This window comes from Nerophis ophidion, linkage group LG18 (genome assembly GCF_033978795.1).
Source record: "Nerophis ophidion isolate RoL-2023_Sa linkage group LG18, RoL_Noph_v1.0, whole genome shotgun sequence".
Classification (NCBI taxonomy): Eukaryota; Metazoa; Chordata; class Actinopteri; order Syngnathiformes; family Syngnathidae; genus Nerophis; species Nerophis ophidion.
The window spans coordinates 44872761-44891184 of NC_084628.1; the positions used below are offsets into that span (position 1 = coordinate 44872761).

At 42.6% G+C, this 18424-nt stretch overlaps 1 protein-coding gene across 15 annotated transcripts in view; it reads left to right on the plus strand.

Moving 5' to 3' along the window:
- LOC133537257 (muscleblind-like protein 1) overlaps positions 1-18424 on the plus strand; it is a 141187-nt gene that overhangs the window by 75676 nt on the left and 47087 nt on the right. For 14 of the 15 annotated variants that reach the window (XR_009802631.1, XR_009802632.1, XM_061878227.1 and 11 more), the window contains one exon: positions 14559-14729. Coding sequence is in view for 13 of the 15 variants with exons in the window: in XM_061878227.1 (XP_061734211.1) it covers positions 14559-14729 (171 nt within the window). In the remaining 2 variants the exon portion in view is untranslated. Of the gene's footprint in view, positions 1-12958; positions 13068-14558; positions 14730-18424 lie in introns of those variants that run through there. The other variant, XM_061878232.1, reaches the window with a different exon arrangement.

Below are 18424 nucleotides of genomic sequence, written 5' to 3' on the forward strand. Positions count from 1 at the left end.
CACTGATCTTACTGTAACAACATACTCTGTTCCTGCCGGATCATAAACGTGTCCCAGGGAGGGAAATTATATTATAGAGCATCCGGCGAGTCCTTCTTGGAACTCTATATTCCAGACTTCATCATACTGAGTCGAGCATTTAATTGATCCGGAATGTCCCAGAACACACTGGATGTCTTTCTAGTGTCATGTCTGTGTGATCATGTTTTGTTTTAGTCATGTTCTGTTTGTTTTTTGGACACTCAGTTCCTGGTTTTGCACTTCCTGGTTTGTTTTGTCACCATGACTACCCATTAGTTTTCACCTGTCCTCATGTCTCACACCTGTTTTCACTAATCACTACAGTATCCTTTAAGCCTCTCTGTTTCTGTTCTTTGTCCTGGCAACATCGCCTCCTTTTCACCGTCTACCACCTTCTATGCCTTCCATGCCAATGATCCATGCCCCTTGTCTATTTCCAAGTAATTTTTTTGTTATTCATGCCATTGTGCAAGTGTTTTGTTTTATGTTCATAGTTTTGTTTAATAGCCAAGTTTTTGTACCGCCATTGTGCGCGCCTTTTGTTTGTTCCTGTTTTAGTCTTTACCTTTATGCCATCTCTAGTCCAAGTTCACTTGCATCTCAGGAAAACAACCACCCCAAATATTGACATCTAGTTGGTGCTTCCACACCAAGGAGGTGGGGGCCATGTAAGTCTAAGGGCAAATGCAATGTCTTCTTGGTTGTCATGGCTACACTAGTCTGCTTGGCAACATGTGAGAGCCTTGCTATAAAAAAAACATTGGTAAGGATGTGAATAAAGGTGCAGATAATGGAATGTATTCAGTTTTGGCCACTAATGTGTGGAACAGTCCACTCCCCAGAATGATTATGGTCACACCTGTCTTGCTATGATGTGGTTAAGCGGTACTCCAAGGTGCGAGGGGGCAGCAGGTGTGATCAATCAATGTTGAATGCATTGCAGCTGACAAACACTAAACACAAAGTACAACACAACAAAAAGACAAGGTAAGAATACCATAGCTTTCGGACTATGAGGCGCACTTCAAATCTTTACATTTTCTTAAAAACAGATAACCTATAACCCGGTCTGTATGCCTAATGCATGGAATAATTCTGGTTGTGCTTACCGACTTCAAAGCAATTTTATTTGCTACATGGTGTAATGGTGAGTGTGATCAGTAGATGGCAGTCACACATAAGAGATAAGTGTAGGCTGCACTATGACGCTAGTAAACAACACAAAAAAACTTTAAATGCTCCATTTGGAATAAAGAACATTACACACGGTACTCAAAAATCCGTCAAAATGTTTTAGTAGGACTTTGAAGCCGCACCCCCCAACCCCCACCCCACGGCTTCACCACAGCTTGATTCTCCCTATGGGCGATGGATGGCTGAGTGGCGCTTAAACAGCAGGAGCTCCCACTCCCTCTGTTGCAAGTTTTGTTGATTCTATGTAACTCGTTTAAGTGTGCTATGACACGGAGGTTTTTTTCCTTGGCCTCTGGAGTCCAGCCTTTGACTGAATAAGTTTTTACTTACCCCCCCAACGTTTACCTGTTTCTTACCTTTTCTTTGTCCCATCAGCGATCCTTTTTCTGTCTCCCTGTTATATTTGTCTGATCTTGAATGGGATGGTGCTGAAAATTTCAATTTCTCTTTAGGGATTATTACATTTTCGGCTTCTGATTCTGATTTTGCAGGCTACATAAATGTTTAATAAGATCTTGAAATAAATAAGCAAAAACAAACCTGTAAAATCAAAAGTGTAGCATTCTAAATATCCCAACCAATGCAGTTAGAACTCTACTTGTTATGAAGACTGTATCATATTTGGTTTGTAGCAGGCGTGGAGCATTTATATTCACATTGCTTCTATTTGCTAATCTTTTTTTTTTCCTGACAAACAATCAGGCTGCTGAATAATCAAATGAATCAGATTAGTGTTTGCTCGCCTGTCACTTGTTGTTTTTAACCGGCAGTTATTATTAGCTGCCATCGTCATAAATGTGCTCACGTCGCCATCACTCACGCTCTTTTAATTGCAAAATAATCCCAGTTGGATGAGAGGTTCATTAAATCTCATCCGTAGGAGCCGTGAGCCACAAACAACAAAGTAGTGGGATATTTATCACCCTGATGGAAAAAAAACTCCCTCAATGTTGTTACCTCTTCTAAGGTTGGTTGGCAGGACAGAAAAGTAGTGATGGAGTGCATGCAGGGAGCTCGTCAGTGCTAATTAACACAAAACCTCACTGTTCATCAGCACTTTGTAGCCATCTAGTATCGATCCTTTAGGACCATTGTGTTGTGGAGTGCCTGCTTTTACCCTGACTTTTATTCTCTGCCTCTTTTGGTGCATTACCTCTGCGCTCTCATCAACGTGCTCTTTTACTTTTTATTGCCCGACCTGAAACACACAAATCACATACGTCCACATTAAATGAAGTACAATGACACTTAACACGCACACAAATGCAAAAGCGTAGCTTTCAATGCATTTTGATGTCTTCTGACTCTTGCCCGGACACACAAACATAAACTTGTGTCCTTCAAACTTTTTAACCACTCAACCCGGACTAGAGAGTTATTAAACATAGACAACTTATTTCAGCCTTTGATGTACAAAACCCAAACGCAGTGAAGTTGGCACATTGTGTCAATTGTAAATAAAAAGAGAACACCGTATTTCCTTGAATTGGCGCCGAGTATATAGTATGTGCCTGCCTAGAATTATTGCCGGGACAAACTCGTTTCCCAAAATAATTAGCACATGCTTAGCATTACCGCCGGCTCAGGATTAACGCCGGGTCAAACTTGTTTCGGAAAATATTATTTTTATTAGCGCATGTCTAGAATTTCGTCTGGGTCAAACTAGTTTCGCCAAACAATTAGCATATGCCTAGAATTTCCGCCGGGTCAAACTCGTCACGTCACGAGTGACACTTCACCTGTCATCATTTTCAAAATGGAGGAGGCTGATTTCAATCATTTGAAATCGCATAAAGGGAAGAAGATTAAGAGCTAATAACGTTTCTTAATTAAATGTGCTTTTCATGATGGTATCCTTACATCACACTCAAATTTATAAGCGCAGGCCTAAATTTACCGCATGCCTTTGGTAAACGTCGGAGTAAGAAGAGTTTTTAAAATAATTAGCACCCTGGCGGTAATTCAAGGAAATACAGTACAATGGTTTGCAAATCCCTTTCAACTTATATTCAATTGAATAGACTGCAAAGACACTGGAAAACGTTATTTTTTTGCAAATGTTCGCTCATTTGGAATTTGATGCCTGCAACATGTTTCAAAAAAGGAGGGCACATCCGTTCCAGTTGTTCTGTCAACCCTTGGTACTTCTCAAGTTCCTCAAGTTCCTCTACCAGAAACTTGGGAGTTTGAGGGTTCTGTGGAGTATCTTGGCTGTTCCTAGGACTGCGCTCTTCTGGTCTGAGGCTTTAAAGGTTCTTTCCTGGGATCCGTTGGAGCCTCTCTCCCAGTTTTGGGGGTTACCGTTCCGAGCGCCCCCCACTACCATGGGGACCACGCTAGCCTTGACCTTCCACATCCGTTCCAGTTGCTCTGGCAACCCTTGGTACTTCTCAAGTTTCTCATGTTCCTTCTTCCTGATGTTGGCGTCAGCTGGGATAGCCACATCTGTCACCACCAGCCTTTTCTGCTCTCTGTCCACCATATATATATATATATATATATATATATAAGTGAAATGCCCCAAGAATCCCATTTAGTGATTGGCTGTGTGATGAAGTCTGTCAGAGGGCGGCTGGTGTCAATGAGCAGATTAGAGAGCGAGCAGAAAGCGAAGTAGAGGCAGTGATGGATGGCCACACGGACATTTAATGGTGTAACATGCACACTGATGGACAGATGGACAGGAACACGCAGAGAATGGATGTCCAGGAAGTAATAACCAGGGCCTGTTGGAATTGAAGAATGTGTGTAATATCCCGTTATTGTTGAAGTGCGTGCCTTGTCGGCCATTGTGATTCGTCAAAAAGGCTTTAAGGGGATTAGTGTGGCATTAGGAGCAGCCATCACTGGAGACACAGCAGCTGTGTGGTGTTGTCCACCGCATCCTGTCGCCTCCTCGCAAATTGATTGACATGACAGAAACAGAACAGAAATGACAACTTGCACTGTTCTTTTATCAACTTCTGCCTTTCTTCGTGTTCCCATTGTTCACACGACTACACCATCCATCCATCCGTCCATTTCCTACCGCTTGTCCATGGTGCTCACCTTCTGGGACACGCCCTTCCAGTGTTTAGTTCAAGTGCTACTAGCGACTAGGATCAATGTGCACTGATGAGGATGAGTGGGCTGCCGGAAGGGTGACGGCCTTCTCACTCTGTCGCTCCGTGTGTGTGTGTGTGTGTGTGTGTGTCATTTACACTGCAAGTAACATGGTCATGTCTGTCCAATTATGTTTTGTTTTTTGGACACTCAGTTCCTGTTTTTGCACTTCCAGGTTTGTTTTGTTACCTCAGCATCTCATTAGTTTTCACCTGTCTCCCGTTTTGCACTCGCACACCTGTTTCACTGATCATGTCACTACTATTAAAGCTGTCTGTTTCTGTTCTTCGTGCTGGCAACATCACCTCCTTCACACCCTCCAACACCTGTCACGCACCTTGTAATCCATGCCAATGATCCATGTCCCGTTCTCGTTCCGTTCCAAAGTAAGTTTTCTCGTTATTAATGCCACTGTGCAAGTTTTTGTTTGATGTTCATAGTTTTGCCTTAGTGCGAGTTTTGTTTACACAACCAAGTTTTTGTGCGCATTTTGTTCGTTCCTGTCTTTAGTTATAGTGTTAAAATAGAAGATGTCTTTACATTCACGCCGTTTCCACTCCATTCGCTTGGCACCTCGGGAAAACAATCCACGTCCTAGTCCAAGTCGTGACAAACATGTGATTTTTATCAGACTTCTGGGTAATATTAGCACATGTGGGCCCGATATGGCCTCCACGTCGCTTGTGCAATAAATTGAAAACAAAGGAAGTTGAGGAAGGGGAAGTCACTCCTGCTACAAAAGCAAATATAAACAAATCACAACCACCATATTGAACATAGTGAAGAAAAACTGTGGCCATCAGTCTTTATTAACTGTCAAGGCAAAGCTTTCGGTAATGTGAAAATATGTTAAACATTATCATTGATGTAAAACAAAACTTCAAAGGTAAATTAAGAAGGCTTGTAAGAGATTTCCAGCAAATGTGCATCTGTGTCTGTGTGTGTGTGTGTGTGTGTGTGTGTGTGTGTGTGTGTGTGTGTGCAATGCGTGTGTGCAATGCGTGTGTGCGTGTGTGTGTGCCGAGCATTGTTGTACTATATTTTGTGTGCCTGTGTGTGTGTTGAGCATTGTTGAACTATATTGTGTGTGCCTGTGTGTGTGTGTGCCGAGCATTGTTGAACTATATTGTGTGTGCCTGTGTGTGTGTGTGCCGAGCATTGTTGAACTATATTGTGTGTGCCTGTGTGTGTGTGTGCCGAGCATTGTTGAACTATATTGTGTGTGCCTGTGTGTGTGTGTGCCGAGCATTGTTGAACTATATTGTGTGTGCCTGTGTGTGTGTGTGCCGAGCATTGTTGAACTATATTGTGTGTGCCTGTGTGTGTGTGTGCCGAGCATTGTTGAACTATATTGTGTGTGCCTGTGTGTGTGTGTGCCGAGCATTGTTGAACTATATTGTGTGTGCCTGTGTGTGTGTGTGCCGAGCATTGTTGAACTATATTGTGTGTGCCTGTGTGTGTGTGTGCCGAGCATTGTTGAACTATATTGTGTGTGCCTGTGTGTGTGTGTGCCGAGCATTGTTGTACTATATTTTGTGTGCCTGTGTGTGTGTGTGTGTGTCGAGCATTGTTGAACTATATTGTGTGTGCCTGTGTGTGTGTGTGCCGAGCATTGTTGTACTATATTGTGTGTGCCTGTGTGTGCGTGCGTTTGTGTGTGTGTGTATGTACATGTGTGTGTGTGTGTATGTGTGCCGAGCATTGTTGTACTACATTTTGTGTGCCTGTGTGTGTGTATATATATATACTGTACATGTAAATGAACGTCATTAAAAAAACAAAAACAACAGCAGACACCAAAGCACATCACTTAATTTCCTTTTGATCAGCCCCTAAATCGTTCAGCAGCTATAAAATTATCATTTAGGTTTAACAGTTTAACATTTACATTTACATTTAACATCCATCCATCCATCCATTTTCTACCGCTTATTCCCTTTCGGGGTCGCGGGGGGCGCTGGCGCCTATCTCAGCTACATTTAGAAAAAAAAAAAATTGAGAAAAGTTGGCTATATATTTGAAATACATTGGCAATAAATATGTCCCTGGACACATGAGGACTTTGAATATGACCAATGTATGATCCTGTAACTACTTGGTATCGGATTGATACCTAAATGTGTGGTATCATCCAAAACTAATGTCAAGTATCAAAGAAGAGAAGAATAAGTGATTATTACATTTTAACAGAAGTGTAGATAGACCATGTTAATTAGATTAGATTAGATTAGATAGATAGTACTTTACAGAAAGCACCGCGACACCTACCCTTTACATCAGTATTTCTTAACCATATTATTATTAGTTTATTAGGTATTATATTTTATTGTATGATCCTGTAACTATTTGGTATCACATCCATACCTAAATGTGTGGTATCATCCAAAACTAATGTCAAGTATCAAAGAAGAGAAGAATAAGTGATTATTACATTTGAACAGAAGTGTAGATAGAACATGTTAAAAGAGAAAAATAAGCAGAAATCAACATTAAATAAGTGGATTAATATTCCATTTTTACAGCTTGTCCTTTCGACAAAATAGGTGTATAAATGACACAATATGTTACTGCAGACTATTTAGGAGTCTTTGTTTGTTTACTTACTACTAAAAGACAAGTTGTCTAGTATGTTCAACAAATTATTGAAGGACTAAATGACAATAATAAACATATGTTTCATCTACATTAAGATGTTTTGTTCAAATAAAGCTAATAATGACATTTTTTGTGGTCCAATTCCGTTAGAAAAGTATCAAAAAGTACTGAAAAGTATCTGAATAGTTTTGGTACTGGTACCGGTACCAACATATTGGTATCGTGACAACACTAGTAACTAGTACATCATGTAAAATAACAGATTCCAACCATTGAAATACTTTGTATAGTTCAAGACTTAAGGTCAACTTCCATCTTGAAGATCTAAAAAAAATTGCGGGGAATGTCCGGGGGGCCAGATTGAAAATCTTAACAGGTGTCCATTGGTCCAAGTGTGACATAATGTGAGCAGTAGAGATGTGTTGATCTTCTCAGCATCCAAACACTCTTTTCAGTGGAAATACTTCATGTTTCATGTTGGTGGAAACTCACACTGAAGTTTTCTGCTCACGGCCCCGACTGATGCTTGGCTCTGGCTCTGGCTCTGTCTCTGGCTCTGGCCAGACGAGGAGGACACGCCCTCAGGGAAGAATGAAGAACAGACAAGAGTTTGGGACACCGTCTCTGCGCTTTTGTCACATCGGTCACCACGCTCAAAGGGTTTTTTGTTTTTTTTTCAAGGTTTTGCCACAAAAAGAACAAACAAACAAGATGATAAGAGGCTGTCAGGTGAGGCGAGGGTAGCGTTGGAAGGAGTCATTCACGGAGGTGTTGATTAAAAGATGATTGGGGGTCAATGCGTGATTATGAGCGTGGACGTGCAGAAGGGGAGGAGCCATGCAGGAGTCATCCTTTGGAGGAGTCCTGCATCCTGAGAGAGACGCCAAGCAAGATGTTCAAATGGCTTGCACAGATTGCTTTGATTAATATTAATAAGAGGAGCTCCCTGCATCTCTTGCTCTGTCTGCCGTCTTTATTCTTCTCACTTTCGCTCTTCCTCGTCTGAGTGGAATTCTTCTATTCCAGTTGTTTCCGCAAACATAAAACGTGCGAGCAAACTAGACATCCCATGCGATTCAAACAAAGACCACTTGTCTATTGTCCAATGCCAGTAGACCAGGGGTCAGCAACCCAAAAATGTTGAAAGAGCCCTCCATCCATCCATCCATCCATCCATCATATTCTTCTGGTTATCCAAGGTTGTGTCGCGGGGGCAGCAGCCTAAGCAGGGAAGCCCAGACTTCCCTCTCCACAGCCACTTTGTCCAACTCCTCCCGGGGGATCCCGAGGCGTTCCCAGGCCAGCCGGGAGACATAGTCTTCCCAACGTGTCCTGGGTCTTCCCCGTGGCCTCCTACCGGTTGGACGTGCCTGAAACACCTCCCTTTAAAAAAAGAGAGTTCATCTTTCTGTCAACACAATTCACGGGATTTTTGGCCACACAAACCAGAGAGCATCCTGCCTGAGCGCTACACTCCATGCTGCCACCTCGTCACTAGCAAACACACTTGTTGTCTGCCACGCTGTCGTCCAGCCACACGGACGCAATTGTGCCCTGAAAATCAAAAGACATTAGCCAAATAGAGCTGATCAATAACTGCACCCTGTGCGCACGCACACACACACACACACACACACACACACACACACATGCCTCTGGCTCGTAACACTGCCACTCCCAGCCAATGAAATGCTGGGAGAACTCCTGACATTTCCTCCGCAGCAAAGTGTCTTCTCGCGCTGTCGCTAGGCAGACTAGACTCTGCGGGGGGGGGGGATAAATGGAGTGTTATTTTGCAGGTGTCACACACACATACACACACACACACACACACACACACACACACACACACACACACGTAGCTGCAATCTGATGCAGATACCCCGAGGTATGACTGGCAACCTTTAGTTCCCCACAGGAGGTGGCGCTCTGGTGTCATTCAGGTCTGAGTAAAGAGGCCCTTCATGCATGAAGGTGTCCACAGGTAACGACCCTGACCGCACTCCTCCGTGTTCATCGACATGCATGTCAGCATCGGCCTCTCACACGTGAACAGAAAGGGAAAGAAGCGTTACGAAAGGCAGTGATTATCCAACGTACACTATATTGACAAAAGTATTTGTCCACCTGCCTTGACTCACATATGAAGTTTAAGTGCCATCCCATTCCTAACCCATAGGCTTCAATATGACCTTTTGCAGCTATTACAGCTTCAACTTTTCTGGGAAGGCTGTCCACAAGGTTGCAGAGTGTGTTTATAGCAATTTTCCACCATTGGTGAGGTCACACACGAGAAGGCCTGGCTCTCAGTCTCCGTTCTAATTCATCCCAAAGGGTTTAGGTCAGGACTCTGTGCAGGCCAGTCAAGTGCATCCACACCAGACTCAGTCATCATGGACCTTGCTTTGTGCGTTGGTGCACAGTCATGTTGGAAGAGGAAGGGGCCCGCTCTAAACTGTTCCCACAAGTTTGGGAGCATGGAATTGTCCAAAATGTTTTGGTATCCTGGAGCATTAAAAAGTCCTTTCACTGGAATTAACTCCTGAAAAACAAGTCCACACCATAATTCCTCCACTGACCCCTCTCTGTCAGTTTACCTGGCCTACCACTTGCTGGCTGAGTTGCTGTTGTTCCCAAATTCTTCACTTTTCTTATAATAAAGTTGACTTTGGAATATTTAGGAGCGAGGACATTTCAGGACTGGATTTGTTGCACAGGTGGCATCCTATCACAGTTCCACGCTGGAAACATTCTTTCACAAATGTTTGTAGAAGCAGTCTCCATGCCTAAGTGCTTGATTTGATACACAAATGTCACACTTGGCACAATGCCGTCCGAAATATAGCATCCTCCTGGCAACCTCCAAACCCATCAGATTGCCAGATGGAAAAGTGTGATTCATCAGTCTAGAGAAGGTGTCTCCACTGCTCTAGAGTCCAGTGCTGATGTCCTTTACACCACTGCGTCCCATGCTTTGCATTGGACTTGCTGATGTATGACTTAGATGCAGCTGCTCGGCCATGGAAACCCATTCCATGAAGCTCTCTGCGTACTGTACGTGGGCTAATTGGAAGTTTGGAGCTGTGTAGCAAGTGACTGTGCAGAAAGTCTTTGCACTATGCTGACCTCTCTGTCAGTTTACCTGGCCTACCACTTGCTGGCTGAGTTGCTGTTGTTCCCAAACTCTTCACTTGTCTTAAAATAAAGTTGACTTTGGAATATTTAGGAGCGAGGACATTTCAGGACTGGATTTGTTGCACAGGTGGCATCCTGTGACAGTTCCATGCTGGAAATCACTGAGAGCGGCCCATTCTGTCAAAAATGTTTGTAGAAACAGTCTCCATGCCTAAGTGCTGGATTTGATACACCTGTGATTAGGACACCTGGTTCTCATTATTTGGATGGCTGGACAAATACTTTTGGCAACATAGTGTATTGAGATTAAATTGCATCCCCACACCAGCATCTGCATCACTCTGACCATAGGGCTGGCGACTACCAGGCGGATATAATGAAGAGCTGCAGATAGTTCTGTCCATGCAAGAAGAGCATGATGGGGATTACAATCATCCTGCAGCATTTTATTTTGGGAAATGATGTCAAATATTGACACTTGTCTCAACTGCAGGAGGATGAATAAAGATTGAGCAGACATCCATCCATCATCCACGCATGCTGCCTCTCAGCTGTTGGATGCTGATTGTGATGATGTACACTGGATTGTTTTGTAGGTGCAGGTCTGCTGCATCTACATTTCAGCTTTTCCTCTTCTCTGAACTTTAATTGCTCATTTCTGCCCCCACAGTTGCAGATAAATGTTGCAAGAAACCCAGGCGGACTGTCAATGAGTTCCGATGATCACAAGCATGCTAGAAACTCTCCATCACTTTTGGGACGCTGGTCAACCTCGGATTGCTTCTAAGCAAATGTTTTTTTAAAGGCCTACTGAAATGATTTTCTTAAACGGGGATAGCAGGTCCATTCTATTTCGCAATATTGCCATATTTTTGCTGAAAGGATTTAGTAGAGAACATCCACGATAAAGTTGGCAACTTTTGGTGGCTAATAAAAAAGCCTTGCCTTTACCGGAAGTAGCAGACGATGTGCGCGTGACATCACGGGTTGTGGAGCTCCTCACATCTGAACATTGTTTACAATCATGGCCACCAGCAGCAAGAGCGATTCGGACCGCGAAAGCAACGATTTCCCCATTAATTTGAGCGAGGGTGAAAGATTCGTGGATGAGGAAAGTGAGAGTGAAGGACTAGAAGAAAAAAAAGAAAGACAAGGGCAGTGGGAGCGATTCAGATGTTATCAGACAAATTTTACTAGGATAATTCTGAAAAATCCCTTATCTGCTTATTGTGTTACTAGTGTTTTAGTGAGATTATATGGTCGTACCTGTACAACCTGAAGGTCGGCCCCGCACCTTTCTTCAGCACCAGTCGACGGGTGGTAGCGATGCCCATCTCTGCCCTTCGCAAGGGACCCTCTTTGAAACACGATCTTTCAAAATGATCGCTGCATAATACACTGTACTTTTTGCTTGTGGTTCAATCCAACCGTGTTCGCTTGACCGCTCTGTTCCATAGTAAAGCTTCACCGTCATCTTTCGGGAATGTAAACAATGAAACACCGGCTGTGTTTGCGTTGCTAAAGGCGGCCGCAATACACCGCTTTCCACTTACATCTTTCTTCTTTGACGTCTCCATTGTTCCTTGAACAAATTGCAAAAGATTCAGCAACACAGTTGTCCGGAATATTGTGGAATTATGCGATGAAAAGAGACGACTTATAGCTGGAAACGGTGGTGGAACAAAATGTCCTCTACAATGCGTGACATCACGCGCACGCATCATCCTTCTGCGACGTTTTCAACAGGAAACTTTGCAGGTAATTTAAAATTGCAATTTAGTAAACTAAAGCGGCCGTATTGTCATGTGTTGCAATGTTAATATTTCATCATTGATATATAAACTATCAGACTGTGTGGTCGCTAGTAGTGGCTTTCAGTAGGCCTCTAAAACTTTTGTACGAGTATGGATTTACATGGAGGAAATATGTGTAGAAATACTAAATCTAAACCAATCAACCAACTCGGGTAGTACAGTATACCGGTGCCAGTATAGTGTCGCGGTACTAATGAATCAAAAACAGTACTATACTCTGTTTGAAAAATACCGCTTCGCCATATTTTTTTACCGGCATTACGACGCGTTGTGTCATCGCTGGTTTTACCAGCAGAGGAGCATGTTCGGCAGCGCACGCACACAGAGTACTTACAAGCAGACACAGTGTGTAGACAGAAAAGGGAGAATGGACGCATTTTGGTGTAAAAAGTCAAGATAAAGGTGAAGTTATAACACTGAAACACCCTCAGGAAGAGCTGCTTTAAGACATGGTTAGCTAGTTAGCAGTGTTTTGGCTAATTCTAAATCACTAATCCTCACCTCCATGGTGACAAATAAAGTGAGTTTCTTACAAGTATCATTATCACTGCAGGATGAGGACTAGCTAAACATGCTTGACTACACACCGAGGATACACTAGCTCACCGCCGTCATGGGTGGATCTACACCTGACATCCACTGTAATGATACCAAGTACAATAGCGTATCTCGTCGATACTACTATGACTACATTGATATTTTTTATCATCACAAAATGTTTTTTCTTTTTTTCTTAAAATTCATATTATGTTTATAAAGTCAGTAAATATGTCCCTGGACACATGAGGACTTTGAATATGACCAATGTATGATCCTGTAACTACTTGGTATCACATCCATACCTAAATGTGTGGTATCATCCAAAACTAATGTCAAGTATCAAAGAAGAGAAGAATAAGTGATTATTACATTTGAACAGAAGTGTAGATAGAACATGTTAAAAGAGAAAGCAAGCAGATATTAACAGTAAATGAACAAGTAGATTAATAATCCCTTTTTACAGTTTGTCCTTTATAATGTGTGTTATGCCCGTTTGATTGTGGACTATTACTGCCACCTTGTGGCCATGAGAAATGCTGCGCGTCATTAGTTTGGCACTTCCGGTTTAGTTTAGGCACTTCCGGTTTACGAGGTTAGTTCAGGTGACAAACAATGAGAAGTAGACGAGTTGTGTTAACTTTTACAAGCTTTGGAAAAGATAAGTCTGTAAGTAAACTGTTTAACTTGTTTATGTAACTCAATACTAAAGTGGAAAGTGGCTAAATTTGATAGTAAGATGTGTATTGAAAAACGATTTTTGTGCACTATTTTAATGAATGTTTGAGGATTCAAAATGGCGGCCGTTCGCATATTTCCACCATGGAAATAGTTTCAACACTCAGAAGTATTTCTTTGGTAATAATGCTGGATATTTGTGTAAAGCTAATGTTTACATATTGTGTCTTACATTTCAGTTTGTTAATTGAATCATACAGCTTATACATTGTCATTGTGTGTATTTCAGTTTTACAAGAATAATAATGCTAAAAATCAAAGTCCAGTGCAAGACAAAGCAAGATCAACAACAATAAAAAGCCTAAATGGATTCATCTGCTTTGGAACTTTATAAAAACGTCCTGGATTGGTTGTTAGCTGTCTGCCAAGCTTTATAACCTCAACACATCCAGTGAGGGCAGAACAATGTGTATAAAATAATAGGTGTATAAATGACACAATATGTTACTGCAGACTAATTAGGAGTCTTTGTTTGTTTACTTACTACTAAAAGACAAGTTGTCTAGTATGTTCATGTCGTGTGTTTTTTTGTTATGTTCTGTTAGTTTAACTCCATCAGTTCCTGTTTTTTGTGCACTCGTTTGTTTTGGTTGCCATGGTTGCGTATGATTTTCACCTGCCGCTGGTGTTGAGACGCTCACCTGGCTGTAATCAAGAGACTATTTAAAGTGCCTCTGCCAGTCAGTCGGCCTGGCGCCATTGCCGGTTGCAGGTCTGATTCCATAGTTATGCTAGTTGCTCCTTGCCATAGTTTGGTTAGTTGTTTCATGCCACAGTTTCATGTGTGTTTGTTTCTTGCTATGCCATAGCTTATGCTAGCAGCTTACTTTAGCTCCATAGGTGATCAGTATTTTGCGTTTTTTTGTAGCTTTTTGAGAGAAGACAATTAAACATGTTCCTACCTGCCAGCCTTGTCCGGAATAGTCCGTTTGCATCCTGGGAGAACAAACCTCGCAGTCAGCTGCGTAAACCATGTCCTGATAGTTCACTATTTTATTTAAGGACAAAATAGTCATTCCTTTGCAATAATAAACATATGTTTAATGTATCTTAAAATTTTTTGTTAAAATAAAGCCAATAATGCAATTTGTACATGTTATGTAGACCACAAGGAAGTTTTTTCATTTAGAAAAAAATAAATAAAAATGACTCCTTTAATGCGCCTTATAATCCAGTGCACCGTATGGTCCGGAAAATAGGGTACTTCTGCTCGGCCTGCGATCAAAAGTCTGCTTTGACATTTTGCCCCATTTGCGATTGAGTTGGACAACCCTTCTGTAAATAGCACTTGAACTCCTGTTGTGGTAAAGTGTGGGGCTGAGGCCACCATGAGGTCAACCCTAGGACCACGTCTGTATTTTAAGTCAAAGCTTGTTACTTATTCCCATTATCAAAAACATCTTCCCATCTTTATGCCAACAGGGTCGGTGTTCTCGGGACAACTGCAAGTACCTGCACCCCCCTCCACACCTGAAGACCCAGCTGGAGATCAACGGAAGGAACAACCTCATCCAGCAGAAGAACATGGCCATGCTGGCCCAACAGATGCAGATCGCAAACTCCATGATGCCTGGCACCCAGCTGCAGCCTGTGGTAAGATGACCCATGTCAATGCACAGGGCTGTACCGTATACCAGGGGCGTCGCCAGACATATTTCACTGGGGCACGTGCCCCACTGTTAATCTGCAGTGCCCCAGTAAAAATTTAACCAATAAAAAAAAAACGCTTCAGAGTTTTAAGTCTACATAACATAGACAACAGCGCACATACTATTTAGTATGGTAATTGATTGCTACTGTATTCACTCCATTAACAATGAGCATATGGCTAATTAATATGGTAATTTATTCACGTGTGGATCGAGACTTCGGTTGAGAGAGAGAGAGAGAGAGGATGAGAATCACTGCTGAGGTAGGTAACGTTAGCCAACAACAATTTGTTAATTACATTATTTTGATTTTGATTTGAGTCTAACTGTAACTCCTAGATGGATTTAAGAAAGTTATTGGCCCGCAGCAGAGAAGAAGCAGCAGGAATGAGAGATGTAAGTGAAGTCCTAGCTAGCTAGGCAACATCATTGTCTTAAGTTGATGCTAAGTTAGCTAACGTTCTTCCTTGTATCAAGACAAACATATTCATTTGCTGTACGAGCTGTCGGGGGAATTTCCAATCAACATGAAACATAATGTTGGTTATTGTCTGCTGGTTCTGCATCAATGATGATTTGGAGTCAGCATGTGTGAGTTGAGTGCTTCTCACATGGTTTATCTTCAGGAAGAAAAACATTTTTCCATATCATCAAGTCGTGAGCCAAATTTTTAAATCATTCAAGTTTATTTCACAGAAAAATAGCACAGTAGACTTGTCTTGTTAATCGGTGTGACTTTGACTAAAATAATCTTGTTTTGTCACCAGAAAAATGAAGGCAATAATGCCCTTTTTTGTGGTCCCTTTTGTTTAGAAAAAGTACAGATAAGTATCGAAATATTTTTAGTACCCGTACCAAAATATTGTTAATATTGTACATGCATTGCTGGAGTTTGAAAACTCCAGTTAGCGACTACAGTGCCGTGCTTTCTTCCACTTCCATGTCCTGCTAATGGCCAGCTCTCCCCAACTCTTTTGGGACTCAGTGTTCTCATTAAAAGTTTGCAGTTCTTTCCCATTACCGTTTGATATTTTTGGCTCCAGACAGCCCTTTTTAATTACACCCCACCTGGACACACCCACAATCGATCCCGGCGTGCACATGCATGCTGTAAATCACACCTGGACTGGCTTTGGTGATGACATGGCGGGTGATGAAGGGTCCATGAGACCATGAGAACTGTCAGGCTGTCTGAGCGCAGACTACATCCCTCTAACACTATTTCAAACAGGTTGTGCACACACACACACACACACACACACACACACACACACACACTTAGCACAAGGCTTATCAGCCACTCGGTGTGGAGAGCCCCTTGGAGAGGAACGGAGCAAAGCACGGGAAGGTTTAAAGAGGCCACAGATCTCAGTGGGACTGCAAAGCCTCTCCTTCCTGTTTGTGTTACGGGGAGACAGAAGGTGGCGAGGCGGAGAAGGACAGGGCGGAAGAGGAGAAAGAAGGAGGGAGATAAATGGGAAGGCAGGTAAAGTGAAAGGGATTGAATGACAAGGTTGAGGAGAGGCAGCGGCACTACAAAGTCAAGTCAAGGCTTACCTGTGTTGTTTACAAAAGGTCTCCAGCAGTCATGGTGTGTGTTGCAGTGACCATCGATGCAAGACGTATTGTAGCAGGGATGACTCGGGTTTATTATTTCAATAACCAAGTTGTCTTGCCAGTCGGTCGCGCCAATTTCTAGCGCGACCTCTCTTCTTGCTCGCCGCGGCGTGCCTTTCGGTGGCCGGTGGCTGCGTCTTCCGCAGGGGCTCATCGCTGTCCTGGTCGCTCACGTCGTCTTCGTTGTCCGGTGGTTCCTCTCTTACTTCTGCCGCGATTGTTCCTCCTTCTCTCCTTTTATGCTGCAGCAGAAGATGTGGAGATTGAGAGCAGGTGTGTCGTTTACGCACCTGGCTCGGATTGCTGCAGTGTCGCTCCGAGTGTGCCCCACCTCTCCTCTCCGCTGCATGCTCCGCCTCCTGGCCGCCATCTTGGGTAGGACCGCTGTCTGTCCTATCCTCCGTCTCTCCACACACACATTCAAGCTTCCGGGGTTGGACGACATGGTCTCACAAGATGTAGTTTTTATTTAGATATCCTTCTTGAAAATGGCCTTGCAAATATATGTGTTGTCTTGTCTGATCATAAAAGATGCAGACGAGACGTGTTGGCTGACTTCTTCAAGTTTACTCCACAGCGTGCTCATCCAAAACATACCGTGCATGCTCTTCACTACTGTGGCATGCCGGGTAATGGAGTTCTTAGGTTACCTAGCTCATAACATCACAATATATATCTGCCTTAGGCCAGCTAGAAGGTCTTACTGACAACAACTCCTGATCTGATTGGCTATGGGAACTGTCTATCAACTGTATGTGGCCGTTCACTTACAGTGCACACACATTTTTGATTCTGAAGGCAGATTTGGTACAGCATGGCAACATAAGCTAGCTGAATTCTGATTGGATAAAAACTGTATAACTAAAAACAACAGCACTCGCTAACTCAGGTACTCGCTCGCGCTGTTACTTACTCATTATCTATCTCAATAGTTGTCTTACTCAACCCCTTATCTATTCACTCATTTACTTATTGTCTCATTCACTGGTTCATTTAGTTACTTACTCTTTCCTGCATGAATTCATTCATTCTGAATCACTCGTTTGATCGATCCCTCCCTCTCTCAATTCCATACCGTAGTCACTCACTTACCAACTCACTCACTTACTCCATGGCTCTCTCGTTTTCTTATTGACTCAATCATTCATCTATTCGCCCATACTCTGCTCAATTATCAAACTTACTTGTTCACTAATTTGTCACAAAGTTTTCTTAATTAACATTTTCACCCTCATACATTCACCTGCTTATTCTGACACACACTCATGATTTGCTGTTTGCCTGACACACTCAATTCCATGTAACGGTAGTAGTTTATTAATTTGTTGGTTTAATTAGATATTCATTTACATTGTTACTAACTTAAAGATGCATCACTCGGGGGCTCACACATGTTGTCACTTGCTCACCCAGTCATTCACGAAAACTTGTTGACGGAATCACTCTCTCACTGGTTCATTCACTAACGCAGTCACTAATTCACTGACACCTGCGTTAACTTCTCTATTTAGTTACTAGCACCTCATGTATTCATTTACCTACTATTCACTTAGATCGGGGGTCGGCAACCCGCGACTATTTAGCCCCGCCATAGTGGCTCCCTGGAGCATTTTCAAAATTGTGTAAAAATGGAAAAATATGGAGGAAAACATTTTTTTTTTTGTTTTAATATGGTTTCTGTAGGAGGGCTGTCATGACACAAGGCGTCCTAATTATTAGAAATCCCACACATTGTATTAAACATGCTTAACTGATTACAGTATTTGACGAGCGTCAATTTTGTGTCTGGTTAAAACACTTGACATTTATTAAACAGACAAGAAGCAAGGACCCATGCAGAGACAGAGTTCAATTTAGCTCATGAGGAGAACGCATGGCGCTGCACACCTAGTCACAGTCTCGCCCTACGCTCTAAGGTTCATCTCCTGTGTCCCTTTATTTATTCAGGAGTTCCACAGTCAACATCAGTGAGGCCGCCTCTTAAAGGAGTGGCCACATATTTTTTGTAAAGCAGGTCCAGGA